Source organism: Musca domestica, unplaced genomic scaffold (assembly GCF_030504385.1).
Source record: "Musca domestica strain aabys unplaced genomic scaffold, Musca_domestica.polishedcontigs.V.1.1 15, whole genome shotgun sequence".
Taxonomy (NCBI): domain Eukaryota; kingdom Metazoa; phylum Arthropoda; class Insecta; order Diptera; family Muscidae; genus Musca; species Musca domestica.
The window spans coordinates 3,432,184-3,456,699 of NW_026712207.1; the positions used below are offsets into that span (position 1 = coordinate 3,432,184).

Here is a 24,516-nt window from a genome sequence, read left to right on the forward strand (position 1 = left end):
AGGTTTCTTCTATAGATGAAAGTCCTCTCTGACTTCTATCGACAAAATGCCTGACGAAAAGTCCTGTGAGCTGGATGTAAGTCCTTTCAGAGGTTTTCTGTACAAAAAAGTCTGTCAGGGGTTTTTTATGTATGAAAAACTTCTCAGAGATTTTCTATGACAGAATACCTTTTGAAATTTTTTTATGGATTAGGGACCTTTCTAAGATCTTGCAGCGCTAACTATTTTTCGAAGATCCCTAACAAGAGTTCTATCCATGCAGACATTTGAAAAGTCTTTCAATCCCAGAAGATCTCTATAAGGTCTTCTGTCTCCAAAAGAGCCTGGGAAGCTATCTCTTTTGGTTTTTTTTTTTTGCCCGAAACTGAAACATCCTCCCCTGTAGCCTGAAGAACGTTAAAAATTCCCCTGCATCCCAAATTTCATAACATAAATAACATTTTTTGTTTCTTTTTTGTCTTTCAACTTGTCGTACGACCTTCGTCAATTATGTGCCACTTTTTTGTGTTTTTTTTTTTGGATGACTTTCAGATTTGTTGTATTTTTTGCTTTTGGGATGTTTTTTAAATTATCCCGCGGCAATAGCGCTACACCCGGCTACCGCAAAAATAAAATAAGTAATTGAACCAGAAACCAGACACTCAAGATGGAGATGAATATGACGATATTGCTTCTGGTAGTGTTGTTGCTGCTGCTGTTGTCTTCGTCGCTGATAACACTGGACTTATTCGATTTCATTCATGATTTCAATTTTTTTTTTGCTTGAAAGCAGCCACGTCCTGCCAAGCAATCTGCCAACCAACCAGTCATTCCGACAGATATTCATTCAGACGATTTTGTTGCTTCTGCTTCTTCTTCTACCTACATTCATTCAAATCAAAAACTTGTTTCCTTTTTTTGGTCTTCTCTTGGCTGCCACTGGTCCCCTTTTTTTAAAAGTTTTGACTTGCTTCTCGTTGTTGTTGTTGCTTTTGAGTTCCTTAAATGAATGGTGGAATGGTTGTCTGACTGGTTGACTTTGCCAGCGGACGCATTCTTTTTATTTTGACTCTTCTGGTGGTGTTGTTGGTCTTGTTGGTCTTTTGTGACTTCTTCTTCTTATTTTCTTTGTATCCATCCATACTCGCCAAAGTTATTCATTGGCAATTATAACTTCCTCAATTACACTCACTCATTCATGTGCGAATTGGACGACGGGTTAAGTGTGGATGGAGGGGAAGGGAGGTGGGGCGACTGGAAGCAGGAATATCTTAGAATATGAAAAGGAAAGACAAAAGGAAAAAAAGACGACATGGATGTAGACGAGATATCCGTAATAATGGTTACTTTTGAGACCAGTAGTAGTGGTTATAGTGGCTACCGCTTGCACAGTGGAGAGAAGTGGGGCAGGTGAGAGCCAAAGTGGATTTTTATAAATATTTTTCAAAGAAGCATTAGAGCTTCCCAACTTTGTTTTTTTTTTTTTAAAGGACCAACAGAATCCTACAGCCCAATTTTTTGAAAATATTTTAAGGGACCATCATGGGCTCAAAACTTTTTTAAGAATATATTTTATAGGATCATCCGAGCTTTAAGATGTAAATTTTCAAAAATATTTGTGCTGCGAAACTTGGATTTTAAAAATAATCTTTTTAGGGACTGCAGAGCCATAAAGGAGGGTTTTTAAAATATTTTTTGCAAGGACTTATAGCAGCATGGATTTTTAAAAATAATTTGCTCAAGGACTATTCTATTATCTATTATTAATGGGGATTTAAAAAAATATTTTTTCAAGGATGATTATAAACGTAGATTTTTTAAAAAATAATTTTTCAGGGACTATTATTAATGAGGATTTAAAAAATATTTTTTCAAGGACACGTATTTTTATACTCGTAGATTTTTTAAAAAAATAATTTTTTCGAAGACTCTTTCGACGTGGATTTTTTAAAAATATATTTTTCAAGGACTATCATCAACGTGGATTTTTAAAAATAATTTTTTACAAGGACTCTTTCGATGTGGATTTTTAAAAAAATATTTTTTCAGGGTCTATTATTAATAGGGATTTAAAAAATATTTTTTCAAAAAATAATAATTTTTTCAAAAAATAAAAATAATTTTTCAGGTACTATTATTAATGAGGATTTAAACAATATTTTTCAAGGACACGTATTTTTATACTCGTAGATTTTTTAAAAATAATTTTTTCAAGGACTTTATCGATGTGAATTTTTTAAAACAAATTTTTCAAGGACTATTATCAGTGTGGATTTTCTTATTTTTTCAGAGTCTATTATTAACGTCGATTATTAACTATTATTAAAGTGGATTTTTTGAAAATATTTTTTCAAGGACTATTATCAACGCGAATTTTTTAAAAAAATATTTTTTCAAAGACTATTATCAACGTGAATTTTTTAAAAATAATTTTTTCATGGACAATTATCAACGTGAATTTTTTAAAAAATAATTTTTTCATGGACAATTATCAACATGAATTTTTTAAAAAATATTTTTTTGAAAACTTTATCGACGTGAATTTTTTAAAAATATTTTTTCAAGGACTATTATCAACGTGGATTTTTTAAAAATATTTTTTCAAGGACTATTATCAACGTGGATTTTTTAAAAATATTTTTTCAAGGACTATTATCAACGTGGCCTTTTTAAAAAAATATTTTGTTGTGGACTATTATGAACGTGGATTTTTTTTAAATATTTTTTCAAGGACTATTATAAATGAGGATTTTTAAAAATATTTTTTCAAAGGACTATTACCAAAGTGGATTTTTTAAAAAAATATTTTTTCAAAGGACTATTACCAAAGTGGATTTTTTAAAAAAATATTTTTCGAAGACTATTATCAACGTGGATTTTAAAAAAAAAAATATTTTTCCCAACGCGGATTTTTTTTACCAACGCGGATTTTTATGAAAATATTTTTTCAAGGACTATTATCAACGTGGATTTTTAAAAATATTTTTTCAAAGACTGTTATCAACGTGAATTTTTTAAAAAATATTTTTTCCAGGACTATTGTCAACGTGAATTTTTTAAATATTTTTTAAGGACTTAATCGACGTGGATCTTCACAACAGATCTTGTTGTGTGTGCGCACCTGACTCACTGACTGATGCAAATATAAGGATATGCAAGGTTGGAGCAAAATCGGATTATCCTTTCTCATTCTGTGCAGTAAATTATTTTCTTTGGAAATGTTGACAATTTGTGGGGGATGAACCAGAAGGAGTGGACTGATATTGCCCATCTCCGAACTCGATCTAAGTTCGACAATAATATTACGATGTACCAAGTTTGGATCAAATCGGACACTCCCTTCGAGGGTTATTGTGCGCACCAGCCAGAAAGACGGACGGACGGACATCGCTAGATCGATTTTAAATATCCTGTACGGATTTGGTCCAAATAGACCTACGCTCTAAAACCCTTATTTCGATGAGCCACATTTGGCCGTATCAAATGATATATACCCTCTATAGCCATATCGCTGAGGGTATAAAAAAATCCAAAATATTCCCTAAATTTTTTTGATACATTTTTCCTGGGACTTTTTTCAAATTGACGCCTGGATGTAACTTAAAATTTCGTTCTAGGCGGAAGTTGTCAAAAGAAGAAATATTCTACACAAAATTGCACCATAAATTTCAGAATAAACCATTCATGTAGGTTAAACTGTTAATAGAAGACGTTACCAATCCAAGTCAAAATCTCCCTTAATACTTGATTTTTTGGGACAGATTTCAAAGGAAGAATTATTCTAGATCAAATTTGATTGTGAGTCTCAGAACAAATGAAATTTGCACATTCAATATGTACCATGAAAAAATGTCCACAATTTTTGTTAATAAAAATCTATCAAAAATAATATTATTTATTTTAATTTCCTCTCGTTTTAACCCATTGTGCCGATCAGCCAGCTACTGGTCTAAGCCATTTATAATCTCTATTATTGTGGAGCTGATGAAGACCATGGTGTAGTGGTGTTGAAGAGGATATGCTTGGATGGTCTGTCTCTGCATTAATTTTGAGTTATGACTTCTGGTCCATGTAACATAAGCAAAGGGGGCCAAATACCACACTGCGCATGCGTGCACGTTTTATCCACTTCCTTTTGCTCAATGGAACTTCTACGAAATATTGGTATTTAATTAGATTATTTTTCAAAAGGCCAAGGCGCTTGATTTTGTGAATTGGTTCAGGGAGGTAATGGAATAACTCTTGAAATTAATAAATTTAAACGACTGGGTTTGGAAAGGCCTCGATTTCTAAATTTCGCTAACTTTGAGTAGGAACTAAGTACAAAAGGACACTGGCTGGTCATTGCCTATCATTTTACAAGTTGATCTCCGAGTCACGTGGTAGTGTGGCTAGGCCTAATGATAGGTATACCAGAAACCCAAAATTCAACTTTTGCTGCCAAAAGCAACTTTAAGGTCTCAATACATTAGAAGATTGGCTGGAGTTGTAAATTATTATATTACGCAAATGTTCCAGAGCCATAACGCCAGTGTTGGAATACAGCAACCCAAATACGGATTCCACTTTTGCTGCCACAATACAAAATACCAGATTTGGAAATATTGTTTTCAATTGCAAAAATGTAAGGGTTAATTCCTCATTTCCTTTCCATACCAGTCTGTAAAGACTTCCTTCCAATTCCAAAGGAAATATATCTTGTTTTCAATTTACGAAAAAAAAGTTCGAAATATTATTTCACCTTTTGTTGTTAACATATTTGGTTTTGTGTGTTTTTTTTTTTGCAATAATAACCACATCCACATTTCACACCACCACCACCACTACCATCATCATTGGTTGATTTACCGCAATTCACTTCCTTTCCCACAGTGAGGGGAGCTGCTATTCTTACCCTGGCCGACACGCAAATTCAGAGCCATTCATTCGAACGCTACCCCTAAAAATTATTTGCAAATTCATGAACTTCCTCAACGCAAATGCTATTGTTTTTTTTTGTTCTTCAAAGTACTTCTTTGAAGAAAAACTGATGTGAGCGGGTAATGTGATATTGGCAATCCGATTTTATTGTTACATGATTTTTTGATTATTTTGCAGAATTTTTAAAATTTGAATTGAATGAATAGATTGGATTTTTTGAATATTTTCTAAAATAGTTTCTTTTCAAAGACTATAATTACGATGGATTTTAAAATGGATTTTCAAAGTTTGTCATCACCATGGCAGACGTCGAGTTTTTAAATATTTTTTTCAACAAAGATTTTTTTTTGAATATTTTTCTAAGGATTATAACCATAATATTTCAGGGACTCTTATTGCTTTAAATATTTTTTAAGGACCCTCGACGTTTATTTTTTAAAAATAAATTTTTCAAGGGTCGTCAAAGCCTTCAATGTCGATTTTTTAAAACAATTTTTTCAAGGACAACAAAATTCTCCAACGTAAATTTTTTTAAATCAATTTGATGAAAGTCTTTGGCTTGGATTTTTATATTTTTTTGAAGGATCTGGTTTTTTTATTTTTTTAAGGACCATTAATGCCTTCAACGTGGATTTTTTTAAACAAATTTCCTTAAGTATTATCAAATCCTTCGACTTGGATTATACTTGGCCGAATTTTTTAAAATAATTTTTTGAAGGAGAATCGAAGCCTTTCGCCTGGATTTCTGTCCATTTATTTTTTTTAAGAATAGTCAAAGCCGCCAATTTGATTTTTTTAATAATCTTTTCAAGGACAATCAAAGCCTTCAACGTAGATTTTTTGAAGGACCATCAAAGCGTTTGTGGGGGTGGTACTTGATGCAGTGGAACGATATATTCCATCTTGGGTGTAAAATATGAAGAGAACCGCAAGTTTATTTCGGATTTTATGATTGTTTTGGTTATTCAAAACTTTGCCCCTTTGGGGGAGAGGTACCAGAAAAAATGGTCCGATCTCTACCATCTTTATAACAGATCTTGTATTGTTGGAAATATATATGTCTACCAAGTCTGAATGGAATCGGATTATAATTTCGCGTTTTATGAGCTTCATGGGTATTTAAATGCTGACCCTTTTAGGTGGGGGTGTACCAGAAGGAGCGGGCCGATATTATCCATCTTCTTACCAAAAAATATTGTGATGTGTGTAATTTGAAGACAATCGGACTCTTACATCTCATTTTATACGAGTTATAATTATTTGAAATTTTGACCCTTTGGTGAGGCAGGTATTTGATGTAGTCAGCCGGTCCATTTTCGTCCATTTTCGCACCTGACCTAGAACTGATGCAAATATTATGATTTGCAAAGTTGTGTTGTAAATTATTTTCTTTGAAAATGTTGACATTTTGTGGGGTAGGTAACCAGAACCAGAAGGATTGGACGATAATATCCATCTCCGAACTCGATCTAAGTTTCATAATAATAATACGATGTACCAAATTTGGATTAAATCGGATACTCCCTTCGAGAGTTACTGTGAGCACCAGCTACCCAGACAGACAGGCGGACGGACACCCCTAGATCAGCTCTAAATGTCCTGAAATGGTCTTGGTCCAAACAGATCTAGGGTCTAAAACCGTTATATTGATGTTATTTTGTGGCTGAGGATATAGAAATCTAAAAACATTGGTTGTTGCATAAAATTTAAAAAAAAAAACACAGATTTTCTTAATTTCTTTTTCGAAGGATTTGGTTTTGAAGGATTTTTTGAAATACTTGAAATTTCTTAAATTTTGTTGAAATTTGAAGCAGTTTTAAAAGGACGGGAAATATTAATTGAGGATTTTTAAAAATGTTAAAGAAGGACGTAAAATTGTAAACATTTTTCTAAGGATGTGGAATTTTAATAATATTTTAAAGGATATTTATTTTTGGAATTTCTCGAAATCCGTTAATTTTTAAAGATTTTTCAAAGGACATGGATGTTTATGAATTTTGAAAAGAATATGGATTTTTAAAGATTTTTCAAAGGACATTGATGTTTAAGAATTTTGGAAAAGTCATAGATTTTTCAGAGTTTTTTTAAAGGAAATGGATTTTTAAGAACTTTTCGAAGGATGTTATTTTTTAAAGATTTTTCAAAGGACGTGGATTTTTAAGAATTTTTAAAATGATATGGATTTGTAAAGATTTTTCAAAGGACATGGATGTTTTAGAACTTTGGAAATGACATGGATTTTTAGAGTTTTTTAAAGGAAATGGATTTTTAAGAACTTTTCGAAGGATGTTATTTTTTAAAGATTTTTCAAAGGACGTGGATGTTTAAAAAATTTGGAAATGACGTGGATTTTTCAGAGTTTTTCAAAGGCAGTGAAGTTTTTTTTTTTTAAAAGGAAGTGGATGTTTAAGAACTTTTCGAAGGACGTGATTTTTTAAAGATTTTTCAAGGACATGGATGTTTAAAAACTTTGGAAAAGACGTGGATTTTTCAAAAATTTTCAAAGGCAGTGAAATTTTTACGAATTTTTCAAGGGACATGGATTTTTACGATTTCTTTCAAAGGACGTGGATATTGAAGGATTTTCAGAGGACACGGATTTATGGAGAATTTTTCAAAAGACGTAAATTTTATAAATATCGAAAAAGACGAGGATATTTTGACAATTTTTAAAGAACGTTTTTTTGATTTAACAAAAAGAAAAAATAAATAATTAAAAAATCGAGAATTTTTAAAAACTTTTGAAAGGACGTAGATTTGTAAAAATTTTTCTTAGGACGTCGAATTTTTAGAATGTTTTAAGAATGTGGATTTTTAAGATCCTTTCGAAGGACAGCGATTTTTAGGATCTTTCAAAAAATGTGAAATTTTAAAGATTTTTCAAACGACAAACATTTTTAAAAATTTTGGAAAGGACGTGATTTTTTTCTGATTTTTTTCAAAGACCGTGATTTTTTCAGAATTAATCAAAGGCCGTATAGTTTTTAGGAGCATGTAGATTTCTTAAGAATTTCTCAAGAGTCGTATTTTTTAAAAAAGTATCTTAAAGTACACAGATATTTCGAACATTTTTTCAAGACCGTGTTTTTTAATTTATCCAAAGGACACGGATTTTTGTGAGAGATTTTCAAAGGATGTAAAATTAAAATTAAATTGTCATATCATGTAAAGTTTTTAAATGATAAGATGCCGAAATTAAAAAAAAGAAAAAAGATGTTCCATTTTGAAAAATTTTCGAAGGAGTGGCCTTTTTTACAATTCTTTAAATGGCTCATGATTTTTGATAATTTCACAGAAATTTCGAATTTAAATTTACATCCTTAATCCTCTGAAAATACCACAATTGTCCCAAAGATCATTGCAACTGCCATGGGAAGTCATAATTAGTTAAGATTCTTTTAAGACCTTCGTCAATCCTTTTCCATATCCTGTGTGTGTTTGTCTGTTTGTACGTGTTTATCTTTGTTGTGATTGAATTCATGCTGCGATGATCATTGAAAATATTTACTTAGCGGAAGTATTCAAACAATGAGAAATGTGAATGGAATTTAGTAGCGTAGTCCGGAAGTAGCTACAGGAGCAGAATCAGCAGCAGAAGTCATAGTTTACATGTTTCCCACCTTTTTTCCTCAGCCACCTTTTTGTCAGAGTTGATTGTTAGTTTTGCATTCAATCAAAATCCGCTTAATAGTTAAGTACTGACAACATGAAATCAACACGAACACACATACACAGAGAACGTGAGTGTTTCGGAATGAGTAAGTTAGTGAGTGAGTGACTGATCTTCGTCTGTTGGACAACAAACAGCCCAGGTCCGGATACAGCTGAATGTGTTAAATCTAATTTAAGCTGATTTTCTCTTTCTTTGCCGAGTTCTTAGTCGGTGTTTTGTTGTAGTTACCCCCTCATGCCTGTCTTCCGTTTGTGGTTTTCTTGTTGTTATTGTTGTTGCGAGTTCATCATTATGCCGCTGCATGCATTTTATGCATTGCCTTTCAAATACTTCCGTTTTCGATTATGTGTGAGAGTGTGTTTTTGTGTGTATTTGTGTCCCGGCATAAGGGTTATTTGGAAACAGTGGCAGGACGTGCAGCAAATTGTGAAGTTGAGAGGAATTTCGTAGAAGACATAAAATGAGACGACTAATAATGAACTCCTCGATTTACAGCCGGCTACTGAATAAATATGTATGCACGTCGTAATGGGACATTCTGAACATGCCATGGAAGTGAAGGGCTAAATCTAATTGCTACTTCCGGTTACTTCCGGTTTTAAAACAAAGGAAGGAAAAAAAAAAACAAAAAAACCTCAATGAATGACACCGGAATTTATTAGTCGGCAAAAATCACTCGATTCAGTAATGGTAACGCATAATGAAGTAATCCAAGGGCGAGAAGAGTGAGAAAATAAATGGGGAAATTAAAAACAAGGAAGGGGAAGAGGGGGGGAGTAGGGAAGAGAGGATAAACGGCAGCGGATTATTAAATTTAAATACCAGGAATGGGAGTGGAAGATTTAAAAAAAGCTGGATATAAGATCTTCTATCGGTCTTTCATAGCTAGAGGCCATAGGAGGTTTTCTATGGCTGGAAAATCTTCTACAGGTCTTTTACAGCTAGAAGACGCTCGGCAGGTTTTATTTTGTCAGAAGATCTTCTACAAGGCTTCTACGGCTAGAAAACATTCTACAGGTCTTCTACGGCTAAAAGACCCTCAACAGGTCTTCTATGAATTGAAGACCCTCAACCGGTCTTATAGGGATAGGAGACCATCTACAGGTCTTTTAAAGCTGGAAGACTCTCGTCAGGTCTTATTTGGTCAGAAGGCCTCCTACAGGTCCTCTATGACTAGAAGACCTTCGACAGGTCATCTATGGCTGGAAGACATTTTACAGGTCTTCTATGGCAAGAAGACCTTCTACAGGTCGTCTATGGCTAGAAGTCTCTCAACAGGTCTTTTATGTCTAGAAGACCCTAAACAGGCCTTCTATGGATAGATGACCTTCTTCAGGCCTTCTATAGCTAGAAGACCCTCTTCAGGTCTTCTATAGCTAGAAGACCATCTACAGGTCTTCTATAGCTAAAATACCTTCTGCAGGTCTCCTATAGCTTATGAATCTTCTAGAGGTCTTGTCAAGCTGAATACGGTCTACAGGTCTTTTATGGCTACAAGACCTTCTACAAGTCTTCTATAGCTAAAAGATCTTCTGCAGGTTTTCTATAACTGAAATTCCTTCTGCAGGTCTTCTATAGCTAAAATACCTTCTACATGTCTTCTACAGCTAAAATACCTTCTACAGGTCTTCTATAGCTAGAAGACCTTCTACAAGTCTTCTATAGCTAAAAGATCTTCTGCAGGTTTTCTATAACTGAAATTCCTTCTGCAGGTCTTCTATAGCTAAAATACCTTCTACAGGTCTTCTATAGCTAAAATACCTTATACAGGTCTTCTACAGCTTGGAGACCTTCTAGAGGTCTTGTGTAGCTGAAGACCTTCTACAGGTCTCTTATGGCTACAAGACCCTTAAAAGCTTTGCCATTGCAAGTAAACTCTCGATAGGTTTTCTATCGCTAGAGGACCTTCAACACGTCTCCTAGGGCTAGAAGTCCCTCAACATGGGTGGATGACCTTAACAGGTCTACAGGTCTTCTATAGCTAGAAGTCCTTTAAAAGGTCTTATGTGACTAGAAGATTTTAACAGGAATTCTATGGTTAGAAGCCCTTTTACAGGTCTTCTAAAACTTGAAGACCTTTTACAAGTTTTCTATAACCAGAAGACCTTTTACAGATCTTCAACAGGTCGTATATTGCTAAAAGACCCTTAGCAGGTTTTTTGTCGCAGGAATTCCTCCAACAAGTCTTCTATAGCTATAAAACTCGCTACAGGTCTTATATAGCTAGAATACCTTCTTCAGGTTTTAGAAGACCTTAACAGGTCTGCAGATCTTCTATAGTTTGATGACCTTCAACAGATCTTATATGACTAGAAGCTTTTAACAGGAATTTTAGAGTTCTTCTATGGCTAGAATACCCTCTACTGGTCTTCTATGTCTAGAAGACCCTAAGCAGGTCTTTTGTGTTAGGGAGACCTTCAACAAGTCTTCTTTAACTAGAAAACTCTCAGCAGGTCTTATATGGCTAAAAGACCTTCTACAGGTCCTCTATGGCTAGAAGACCTTTTACAGGTCTTCTATGGCTAGAAAAAACTTCTCTAACTCTTCTATGGCAGGAAGACCTTCTTCAGAACTTCTTTAGTTCGAAGACCCTCAGAAGGTCGTCAATGGCTGCAGGTCTTCCATGGCTAGAAGACCTTCTGCAGGTTTATGGAAGACCTCGAACCTCGACAGCCCTTTATTGGCTGGATTATTATTAACAAGTCTTTTATAGCTAGAATCCCTTTCGGAAATCGTCAGTTTTGTGAAAAATCACCTAAAAAAGAAGTTTCAATTTCCCATCTCTGATAATTAGTTTATGAAGAACAAATGCGAAGCGGACGTTCTACTCATATTACACTTCTTATTATTATTACTATTTTGTTGTTCTTGTTTATTTTCTTTGTAATATTGGCGGCATTAATCACACGATCAGTTCCTGTGCCGAACAACAACAATAAGAAAACAACGCGAATAACAAGCAGAACCAAAGTGACATATTTATGTTTCATCAATGCCACCATGTGGCGGAGGAAGACATAGAGCTCTGCGCCAACGTTCATATCGCGCTCCACAAAAATATGGGGGACTTTTCGACATTTTCGGTTAAGCGGTGATTAAGACGAGGCCGCTTAACACTATCCGCCCGTAATGGCAAGCGATTGGGTTCATTGTTGTCGTCGTCGTCGTCGTCGTCGTGACAGGCATTACAAAGAAACGCGCACCGTGTCACATATTTTTATGGTAATATTCGAAAATATTTTTTAAGTTTTGCAGTAGCTCTGCTGAGGAGGGGGAGGTTGGGAATGGAGGAATTTATGTCAACGAAATATGAGTCATGGCATTGAGAATTGTCATAGGACCGCAAGAGTTAGACGGACAGACAAACAATCGCATGTTCAATTAATTTGACGCATAATTTCGTTAATGGAATTTTTTTTTTGAGGGAAACGATAACGGAACATGGAAGCAAAAAAAGACGAAGCGGATATCCGATTAATATTACGTCTTTGGAAACGTAAATATGTGTATCATATAAATTTCGGATTTAAAGAAGTGGAATATTAGGAATTTTTTTAAAGGAGAGTAGCAGAAGGGAAAAGGGATTTTTTGAGAAGCGTTTATAACTTTCTTTGTATAGATTTAGGCTTTTGATGTCTTCCGGGAACTATAGTAGAATTTTACGAAAAATATTTTTTGTTGAATAATTCGACTTGTTGCGATCCCGTGTAATTTGAGTTTCTTCATCACATTCTGAAAAAAGCGAACCAAAATACCCCATTTCATGACTTGACTTGGGGTATACATTCTCGGCCAAAATAATTCTCGTATTGTTATTGGAATATTACAAGGATTATTAATCCGAAATTTAAAAAAAAAATAAAAGAAAATGTGGAAAGGGCAGGGAGGGGGTGGGCTGGTTGTCCCCTCTATTTGGGTTACAGCGCAGGTTGACTTTAGGGGCTATGCTCGGATCATTTTCAAATTTTTATAAGTGGCTGGTATTTTCAATCTGATAACAACAAAGTAGTTTTTTCATGGGGAAAATACCCGGTTATTTGACCTGAAAGTTCGGAAAGAAAATGCGGTTTTTATCCGGTTATACAAAATTGATAGCCTGCCTTCGAATTTAAAGCCACTATCTTCGGACCTAAAAAAGCTATAAAAGTATAGGTAGAGCAAATCTCTGATTTTTATCACTAATATCTTCGGAACTACAAAAGATATCAACACATATGGAAAGGCAAGAGTGTAGGCATCAATGCTAGGTCCGGTGCGAAAATGGACAATATCGCTCCACTCCATCACAGGTACTTGACCCACAAAGGGTCAAAATTTTGAATTATTATAACTCTCATAAAATGTGATGTAAAAGTCCGATTATCTTCAAATTACACGCATCACAATATTTTTATTAATCCAAGGTCTGGTGAGAAGATGGAAAATATCGTCCAATCCTTCAAGTACCTCCCTCACAAAGGGTCGAAATTTTGAATTTACATGAAGCTCATAAAACGCGAGATTAACATTCGATTCAATTCAGACTTGGTACATCTCAATATTTCCATCAACACAAGATCTGTAATAAAGATGGTAGAGATCGGACCATTCCTCCTGGTACATCCCCCACAAAGGGTCAAAGTTTTGAATAATCAAAACGATCATAAAATCCGAAATAATTCTTCATATTTCACACATCCCATTATTGCTACTAAAACAAGATCTGCTGTGTAGATGGGAGATGGGATGGAATATCGGTCCACTCTTTCTGGTACACCCCCCCCACACACAAAGGGTCAACATTTTGAATTTACATGAAGCTCCCACAACGGGAAATTAACATCCGATTTCATTAAGACTTGGCAAATCTCAATATTCTTATCAACATATGATCTGTATAAAAACATGGTAGGGATCGGACCATATCTCCCGGCACCTCTTCCACAAAGGGTAAAATTTTTGAATAACCAAAACGATCATAAAACGCGAAATAAGCATCCAACTCTCTTCAAATTTCACACATCCAACCCCTGCTGGTACGTCACTCACAAAAGGGTCACAATTTCCAAAAATGATACCCTATACCACAAGGTGATCAGGGTATTATGTCTTTGTGCATTTGTTTGTAACAGGCAAAAGGAAACGAGATAGACCCATAGTTGCTTTTGATGATCTCCATAGAATCCGTCCGTCATGCATGTATTCTTGCGAACAAAATGTCACATTTATTGTCCGATTGAGATGAAATTTTCCAAACAACATTTTTTGGCCCAAGGACGAACCCTATTGAAATTGGAGATAATCGGTCATCCGATTTGTTATTTTTGTCCTCCGCAGCCCTAACATGCACTCTGTAACAACAATATTTGGGGAAATATATCAAATACAGCTCAGAAATATCTTCGCCAAATTTTATCGAGATCGGTTCCGATTCGGATATAGCTGCCATATATAACTTCGTCCGATTTCCCTTTTATTGTGCACCAAACGTCTAATATTTGTCCAAATGGGATGGAATTTGACACTTACGACCGAATTGAGTCTAGAAGCTAGTATGTCAAATTTGGTGAAGATCGGTTCAGATGTAGATATAGCTCCCATATATATATTGTTCATCCGATTTGTTATATTTGTTACCCACAGCCGTAATATGCACTCCTCCGTAACCACGATATTCAGGGAAATATATCAAATACAGCCCAGAAATATTTTTGCCAAATTTTATCGAGATCGCTTCAGATTTGGATATAGCTCCCATATATATCTCTATCCGATTTTAAATTAATTGTGCACCAAATGGGCAATACAAGTCCGAATTTAAAAGATACTAATGCTTCGGCATATTTAGTCCTTTGAATTTTAAACTTTAGGGTATCATAAAGTCGGCCCCGCCCGACATTAAGACTTTCTTTACTGGTTTCTCTTAACCAGACACCTATGATATGAATATGTAATTTATCGGAATTTATGATTTCGTAAATAATTTGATATAAATGTTCGATTTCTTTTGTATTTGACACATTCCAATATTCTCTGTTTTAGATGAAGTGGAATATTTTGGTCCGCTATATCTGGTACCTCTCGCATATTTTCACATTTTCCAATAATTTGCAGATATCTCATATTATTATATTATTGAAATTAGATGGTATAGTCCAAAAAAGGTACGTTGTAGTATTTATATCAGACTTAGGTCAGATATGAATTGGATAATATAGGCCAATTGCTTCGGAACCTTCCCCATAAAGGATAAACAGTGTGAATAATCATAACTTATGGCTGGGGGTATACCTCTATCGGAAAAACCGAGTGATACTATTTAACTTATTTAGGTTACGTTGGGCGCCAAAATTCTTTACAACTCCCATCTAGTTTTTAATGAACCTTCTTGGTCCAACGTAAGGCAAAGCTGAATGATTTTCCCTGCGACATTTTTTAAGACTTCTTTTCTTTTTGGTGACTCATTGAGCCCTTTCCCCATGTACCTCATCATCACACGCCCTGTTACAAATCCAAGCTACAACAAAGAATGGCGTGAATCATTTCCAATTAAAGACCAAAAAAGAAAAAAAACTTAAATGAGAAAAACATTTGTCACAGCCCAGAACAACGAAACAAATCTCCATAGGTATGTCGTCGATCATACCAACTGGCTGGCCATCCATGGCGGACGTTGGTCCGTCCGTCCGTCTGTCTGTCGTAAATGGAAATGTACTTCATTATCGATAATTGTCTGAGAACATGCGACTACTTCCGCAAGACATTATCTCAATAATTGAAGATAATTGTCAGGAGGAATCGCATCGACAGACACACCAGCGGAGTCACACCAACCAAAGTTGGGAATGAATGGTGAAAAGTAGTCCAGAGCAAAAAAACAAATGTTGCTCCAGAAATTTACTTCATCCGTTGACAAAAAAAACATAAAAAAGGCAAGGGAGGGCCCATAAGGTATGAGAGTGGACAGATGGATGAATGTCTGTTTCGATGGACAGACAAACAGATGGACCTGCAATGAACTACTAATTTCAATTTATATTATCACCAGCCAAAGCAACAACAATAACAACAACAGCGGCACATTATTTTTGGACATCTGTGGCTGCAGTTGGATTCTCGCGTTGGTTGTGAAACCGGCATTCTTGCCATAATGGCAACAGTCACGAAACAAAAGATATAACCAAGCGAACAAACCAGAAAAAAGAAACATGCCCTCATCCCAAAGAATTCCCTGCATTTTTCCCTCCTCTCTCTCTCTCTCTCTCTCCCTCCCTCTTTCTCTCTTTCTCTGCTAAAAACAAAAGAAACAAAATTTCACGGCTTGAAATCGTTAAAAATCAGCCGCAACAGCATTTAACCAATATCCTCCAGGCAAAATAATGATGATCGTCTTCCTTTTGTGCAGCAAGGCTCACTCCCTTCCTTGTCGGATAAGTAGCGGCTATGAGATTGAATGTGTGTGTGTGTGCATTTAAGAGTTTGGCAAATTTGTCTCACTCGAGCGACAGACAGAGTCATCCAGCCATTGAGGAAAAATCAGCCGGCAACAGTTGCAGCCTCACAGCAGCCTGTTGAGCTGATTACAAACAAAGACTTGCTGGAATCATCAATGAACAAACATGATTTAGTTGCTATCCGGCTGGTTTTTCGGTCCGTCCGTCTGTCTGCCTATCGGCCTTCCATCCGCTACAGAGCATCCACCCTGGAATGCAAAGGAAATTGAAAACACAGGCACAGATTATTTTTGTGCCTTCGTCGCCATCGTCTGTCTCATTTATAACATCTGCGCCTGATGGCGTTCAAACATTGCTTTGGCATTCCAAGAGTGTTTGTTTTCGATTCTTCGGGCAACATTTGTTCCAAACATATAGCAACAACAACAACAACACCCCTCTAAGGAGCTAAAAGAATGCCACAAGATCATTCTGCTTTTACACGACTCAGCCGAAAAACAAATTTGCCAATATTTATGCAGTTTTCTTGTGTGTCAAATCTTCTGAAATATCTTACAGCTATAGAGGCAGGAAATGAAAGTGAGGGTTGTTGTTGTTGTTGGTTTTCTTGTAGGAAATTATGTCGTCAAGGTCTTTTTGGGAAATGTCGATTTCTGAAAGACTTTTGGAGGAAAAGCATTTTAGAGGCCTGGATTTTTTAAAAATAGTTTTTTTTTAAGACTATCGGAGCCAGTGGAATTTTTTAACAATATTTCAAGGGTAATTATTATGATTTTCATAAATTTTTCGACATTTTGGAAAGGATATGCATGTGGAAAGGGGGCTATTTCAAAGTCGAATTTTTAATCACTCGTTTCTAACACCTATTGGACAGTCAAATTATTTTTTTTTTTTTTTGAAAATTTCAAAGAAGTGTTAAATCTTTCAACATTTTTTATACCCGCGGCTACTGAGGGTCTAGGGTACGTTTCTAGACCTCAAGTCTCTTGGGACCAAATCCGATTTAGGATGTTTGTTGTCAATTTCTTCAATTTAGGATATTTGTAGTCCGTCCGTCAGTCTAGCTGATGCACACGATAACTCTCGAAGGGAGTATTCGATTTGGCACAGACTTGACACATCGTTATATAATTGTCAAACTTAGATCGAGCTCGGAGATGGCTAATATCACTACTTCCTGTACCACCCTCCAAACGAAAAAAGGTCGAAATTTTCAAAGAAATTATTTTACTGCACAGAAGGAGAAAGGATATTACGATTTTTCTGCAGCTTCGCAAATCCTACTATTTGTATTAGTGCTAGGTCATGAAGGGAAATGAACAATATCGGTGCACTCCATCAAGTACCTCCCCCCAAAAGGGCCAAAATTTCTAATAATTATAACTCTTATAAAATGTGAAGTAAGAGTCCGATTGTCTTCAATATACACACATTAGGATATTTTAATAAACTCAAGGTCTGCTGTGAAGATGGAATATATCGGTCCACTCCTTCTGGTACCTCCCGCACAAAGGGTCAAAATTTTGAATATCCATGAAGGTCATAAAACGCGAAATTAACATCTGATTCCATTCAGACTTGGCACTCAACTCAATATTTCTATCACCACAATATCTGTTATGAAGATCGTAGAGATCAGACCACTCCTTATGGTACCTCCCCCACAAAGGGTCAAAGTTTAGAATAGCGAAAACTATCATAAAATCTGAAATAAGTATCCGATACTCTTCATATTTCACAATGTTTTGAGTAGTCATGAAGATCATAAAATTTCGGACATTTTTTCTGTCCTGATGTTAGAAATAGGATTCGGGTAGCTCACACACACAGGGTCAAAGTTTTGAATAACCACAACGATTATAACATCCGAAATAAGCATCCGATACTCTTCATATTTCACACATTCCATTATTTCTATTAACATAAGATCTACGATGAAGATTGGATACAGTGGTCCACTCCTTCTGGTACCTCCCCTACAAAAGGTCAACATTTTTAATATCCATGAAGCCAATAAAATGCGATTTTAATATCCGATTCTATTCAGACTTGGTACATGTCAATATTTCATCAACACAAGATATTTTATGAAGTTGGTAGAGATCGGACCATTTCTACTGGTACCTCCCCAACAAAGGGTCAAAGTTTGGAATAGCCAAAACTAAAGATTGTCATGTAAACGATTATCAAGAAAGCTTTCTTATTTCATGGCACCCAACGGGCATAAGGTCTGAAAAATAATTTTAATAACAATACTTAGGCCCAGGTTGACCGCAGACCTTTACATAAGTATCAATATTATTTGCATGACGATTGAAAAATATGTTAAAATCTTTTTTCGACCAGATTTACGTTGGGCGCCATTTCAGAAATTAAACATTACCATCGTTCTCCACTCATAAACAAAAGTTGTTTTTATAAAAACAACAATAAAGGGATAAGCCTGACCATTTTGCAACAACAAAAAATTAATTTTGAATTCTTTACAAAAATCCAAAAGAGGCTCTTTAAGGTGGTCCGTACAAGGACATGTGGATATGGCGCCCACAAAAATTAGGTTTTTTTCAGAAAAACTTGGACAGTTTTTCAAGATTTTCATGTAACGGATTGTCAAAAAATCGTTCATATTTCATGGCGCCCAATGGGCATAAGGTCTGAAAAATAATTTTCTCTTTAATAACAATACTTAGGCACAGGTTGGCCGCAGACCTTTACATAAGTATAAATATTATTTGCAAGACGATTGAAAAATATGTTAAAATCTTTTTTCGACCTGATTTACGTTGGGCGCCATTTCAGAAATTTTAATTAGTTTTGAATTCTTTAGCAAAAAAAAGCGCTTTTTATTTTAATTTTCTCTATAATTAAAATACTTAGGTACAGATTGACTTCAGACCTGTGTATAAGTACCATTATTGTTTAAAGGTGAAGAAAAAATTTGTTTAAATGTTTTTTCGACTTAATTTACGTTGGGCGCCATTTCAGAAATTTAAATTAATTTTGAATTCTTTAGCAAACCGTGTTTCGTGGAAGAATATGTGACTATGGCGCCCCCACAACTGAGGTCGTACTATACCTCCCCCCTGCGAGGATGCAGACCACACATCCTTAGTGTCGGAATTGCGGAAATACAATTTTCGTTTTTTTTTCGCTGCGATACATGTTTTCACCGTCTTCCCAAGGGAGGTAACATAGTTCCGATGGTGCCCTAGTCCATTATCCCTATTTCTATAGTCTCCACCATAGTATGGAGGGTATATTAAGTTTGTCATCCCGTTTGTAACCCCTCGAAATATACACTTTTGGACCTCACAAAGTACATATATTTTTAATCAGCATAAAATTTAATGTCGACTTAGCTCTGTCTGTACGTCTGTGGAAATCAATTTAACTCTCGAACGAAAAGAAATTAGGTTGATAAAACTTTTATTTAGGTCCGTAAAATTTTTGGTATTTATATTGGCCACATAGGTCCACGTTTTTGTAGAGCCCTCAAATATTGTATCACCTGATGTTGCGAATTTTTCAAATTTTAAGAGCTGAAATGAAGTTTAAGTTCTACCGATTTTAGCTGCTTTTTAATTGTTTACTTTATATGTTCACTAAATAATTTACTCGATGCGGAATTCGAGAATTTGGCCCTAGCAAGTGATGTCGTCTGAACGTTAGTTCCCTATTTCGTCCCAGCATTTAATAGATGACAGCCAAAGTGAATAGAAATGTCTTGAAAACGCAAACGGAAAAATTTGCTAAATACAACTTGAATTTTTCGGCCGGGCCAAACTTTTAATACCCTCCACCTTAGGGTAAAGGAAACATTAGAGCCCATTATGACCCACATATACCAATTTTTAGACATATTAATGGGAAAATGTGCCAAAAATCATCAAAATACCGAATATCGGGAAATTCGGCTATATGGGGCTATACAAAAACGTGGACCTATACATACAGTGTTTCGCTAAAAGAGCTAGAACCATTAAGTCCAACAAATACCAATTTCTAGACAAATACGCGAAGAAATGTGGCAAAAACCATTAAAATGCTGAATATCGGGAGGTCCCGTTATATGGGGGCTATACCAAATCGTGGACCTATAAATGCAATGTTTTGCCACATGAACTGGGACCCGTTATGACCTACAAATACCAATTTTCAGACCAATCCGTGAAAAAATGTGGCAAAAATAATTAAAATACCGAATATCTGGAGGTACCTTTATGAGGGGACTATACCAAAACGTGGACCGATATATCTCATTTTCAATGCCAACCATCGTAGACACAATAAAAATTGTTCTGCTAAATTTTGGCGCTCTACGTCAAATAATGTGGGCTGTATCGTGATTTCAACGGACAGACAGACGGACAGACAGACAGACAGACAGGCAGACGGACAGACAGACGGACATCGTTAATTCGACTTAGAATTTTATGCTGATTATGAATATATATACTTTATGGGGTCTAAGACGAATATGGGCGCCATTTCAGAAATTTAAATTAATTTTGAATTCTTTACAAAAAATAAAGTAAAGATATGGCGCCCACAAAAATTAGGTTTTTTTCAGAAAAACTTGGATAGTTTGTCAAGATATGGTCCACCATATCGTATAGCCCCCATACATGGGTAGCCCCCGATATTCGGTATTTGATGATTAAAGCCTCATTTTTTAATGGAGTTGAAATTCCAGACAAGGAGGTCTTTGTGAGAACTATAATCCTTGAAAAGAATTGTCTATATGAGTCCATGCTATCGTATATCCCCCATGCAACTGTGCCTTCTGATATTCGGTATTTTCATGAGTTTAGCAACATTTTTTAATGGAATTGTCTGAAAATCCCCCCAAAAGTGTTTTCTCTGTGTTCTTTACCCTCTGGAAGAGAATTGTCTATATAGGTCCACGATATCGTATATCCAGCTTATAACGGTTTTCATTTTAGTAGGATTTTTTGAAAATTTTCAAGATAGCTGTTTTTTACTTGTTTTTTACATTGACGAAAGCGTTTTTTTTTAATCCGTGGAGTACCATGTGATTTCCTAAACGAAAATCGATTCTAGCCAAACCTGAGTGTGTTTCATTCGCGAATAGAATTGAGTAAATCGGATTTATGGCTGTAAATGATTGTTTGCAATTTTGGAGAATACGTTCAAGTTCATCTTTTCATCTATTGATACGACCACAGGCAAAGGAAGTACTCTCTGCTATTCTTCGATCAGATTTTCCTCGACCGAATTCTGTCTTTTATTTCGATGTTTTGATATCCAAAATATAATCGGCTGAAGTGGATTGTCCTGATAGATTGGAAATTTCATTTTCAGCAATCTTCCAGTACTGCCACTCTCACCACAGGTAAAAGGAGTACTCTCTGGAATTCATCGGTCAGATTTACCTGACCAAATTCTGTCTTTTATTTCGATGCTTTGATATGCAAGTTATAATCAAGCAGAAGTGGATTGTCTCGATATATTGGAAATTTCATTATCAGCAATCTTCGAGTCCTGTCCCTTTTGAGTATTTCTTCCTCGCAACTAAAGTCGGAGATCTTGCTGTTAATTTTTCTTTGCAAATCTGTAGAATACTCTCTCTCTCTCTCTCTCTGTAAAAGGAGTACTCTCGGGAATTCTTCGTCAGATCATCTCCAATCGAATTCTGCTTTTGAATGCTATAAAATGGTGTTCAAATCCATTTCATATTCAGACAGAAGTGGATTCTCCTAATTTCCTCAAACTTGGTACATGGTAATATTAATGTCAAACTTAGAGATGGGCAATATTGGTCCACTCCTTCTGGTACCTTCTCCACAAAAAGTCAAAATTTTCACAGAAAATAATTTATTGTATCGATCAAGAAAAGATCATCCAATTTTGTGCAAACTTACTTTCCTAACATAACCCGTAATTAACGCGTATCTATCTTTTGGACACCTATAGTAGCTCTTCTATCTATAGGAGGAACAGGGAAGGGGCACCTCCCATAGCTCATCACAATTTGTAGCACCTTTTGTAAATGGCAATTGGACACCTATAGTAGCTCTTCTATCTATGGGAGGAACAGGTAAGGGACATCTCTGATATTTCATAAAAATTTGTAGCACCTTTTGTAAATGGCAATTGTCATTCCTGACCCACCACAAGCAACAGCATTCAATTCAATTCAATAAATACTTGATGTTTATTATTTTTTTCTGTTGGCTTGTTGGCTGAATGACGATCAGTCTGACTGACTTACTGCCAGTCGTCTGTCTGACTGTCTGGTTATCATTTACATTTTTCTTACTTCCACTCATATTTCTGCAAAGCTAAACTGAACGCCCACAGGAAATGTTACGCTTTTAATTTCCTGTCCTAGGTTTAGGTTGGCGGTGGTGGTTGGTTGGTTTACGATGACTTGAATCGGTTTTTGCTTTTCATAGTTCCAGAGAAGTTGAAGTTGCATAATGACGTGGTGGTGGCGATGTTGTTGTTGCTGCTGTCGCTGAAAGTTGAATAATTGAATAAACTTGCAACATTTATGCCTAACAGCCCAACAGCGGCTATGACAACGACAACTGCAACGACGGAGAATGATGATGGCGATGACGACGAGTAGGTGAGAAATGCCTGAAACCTTATAAAAGAAAAAGAAGAAAAACATACCAAAGATAGGAAAATCAAAATACCAGACTCAATGGATTGTAGGTTGTTTTTTTGGCGAACGCCTCTTATCCCCAGGGAATTGTTGTTGTTAATTTTTTTTTGTAATTGTTAACTTGTTATACATCCGTAAATTGCTTTGCATATTTTTTTTGAGTAGTATTTTTTTAATAATGAAATTTATTTCCTGTCTCTCTTTTTCTTTTGCAGTTTGTCGATATTGGCATTGTCACCTCCATCGAATCGAATCACAAACAATTGGAAACGGCCCGCAAAGGTCAGGAGATTTGTGTCAAAATCGAACCCATACCCGGTGAATCACCCAAAATGTTTGGCCGTCATTTTGAAGCTGATGATATGTTGGTTAGCAAGGTAAGTTGATGGAAATTTATGATACGATTTTTATACCCTCCACCTTGGAAAGGAGGGTATATTAACTTTGTCATTCCGTTTGTAACATCCTTAAGTATTCGTCGTAGACCCCATAATGTATATGTGTATATGCATACATGTATAAAATTCTAAGTCGATTTAACGATGTCCGTCTGTCTGTCCGTCCATCTGTCTGTCCGTCTGTTTGTCCGTCTGTCGATCTATTGAAATCACGATACAGCCCACATTATTTGACGTAGAGCGTCAAAATTTAGCAGAGCAATTTGTATTGTGTCTAGGATGGTTGGTATTGAAAATGAGATATATCGGTCCAGGTTTTTCTATAGTACTCATATAACGGTACCTCCCGGTATTCGGTATTTTAATGATTTTAGCGACATTATTGACCGGAATTGTTTAAAATTTGGTATTTGAAGTTCGTAATGGATACTACAGCCTATGACAGAAAATTGTCTATGCCGGTCCAGGTCTTCGTATATGCCCCATATATCAGTACCTCCCTATATTCAGAATTTTGACGAGTTTTGGTACAAGACCCACCAAAATTGTTTGAGATGTCATATTTCAAGTTCGTAATGGATGCTACAGCCTGTGACAGAGAATTGTCTATGCTGGTTCAGGTCTTCGCATCTGCCAACAAAAACCCATTTTCAGCATTACTAGTAATGGCGCCTACAATGTTGCTCTGCGGTATTTTGGCCCATTCCCGGCGAAGCGCTTGCTTGGGATGATCGACACTTTGGTATTTTTTAGTGCCAACTTTGCTTTCCAAAATACTCCAGACACAATAGTCCAACGGATTGGAGATCCGGAGATTTTGGTGACCATTGTGCGCTGGAAATGAAGCGAGGAACCTCATTTTGTAACCATTCTTGGGTGGAGCGTGCTGAGTGCGATGGCGCTGAGTCCTATTGGAATGTCCAAGTTCTGCGGCCAAAATATTTGCGTGCCCAAGGCTTTAATACACCCTCCAGAATATTTTCGCGATAATATTCGGCATTATTCTGATGCCACGGTCGATTAATACGAGCGGAGAGCGACTGTTATGGCGTCCCACACCATCACCATGGCCGGCGCCTGAGTTGTGGTGGCCAACCGAAGGTGCACATTTTCAGCTGACCTCTTTGGCAAGTAAACACGATAATTTTGTTTGTTTACAAACTGCTGGACAACGAATGTTTTCTCATCGGGGAAAACCAAATTCGGCAGTTCAGCTCTTTCGGCCAAGCGAAGCTACTCTTTAGCTCTTTTGAGTCTATTTTCTTTCTGTTGCGGTTTAAGTTCTTGCACTTTTTATACCCTCCACCATACTATGGAGGGTATATTAATTTTGTCATTCCGTTTGTAACTCCTCGAAATATTCATGTCAGACCCAACAAAGTATATATATTCTTGATCAGCGTAAAATTCTAAGACGATTTAGCCATGTCCGTCTGTCTGTCTGTGTGTCTGTCTGTCTGTCCGTCTGTGTGTCTGCCTGTC

At 35.9% G+C, this 24,516-nt stretch overlaps 1 protein-coding gene across 2 annotated transcripts in view; it reads left to right on the forward strand.

The window, feature by feature from the left end:
- LOC101889094 (eukaryotic translation initiation factor 5B) overlaps positions 1-24,516 on the forward strand; it is a 103,924-nt gene that overhangs the window by 74,605 nt on the left and 4,803 nt on the right. For both annotated transcript variants that reach the window (XM_059119532.1, XM_059119531.1), the window contains exon 9: positions 22,852-23,013. In XM_059119532.1, the coding sequence (XP_058975515.1) occupies positions 22,852-23,013 (162 nt within the window). The remainder of the gene's footprint in view (positions 1-22,851; positions 23,014-24,516) is intronic.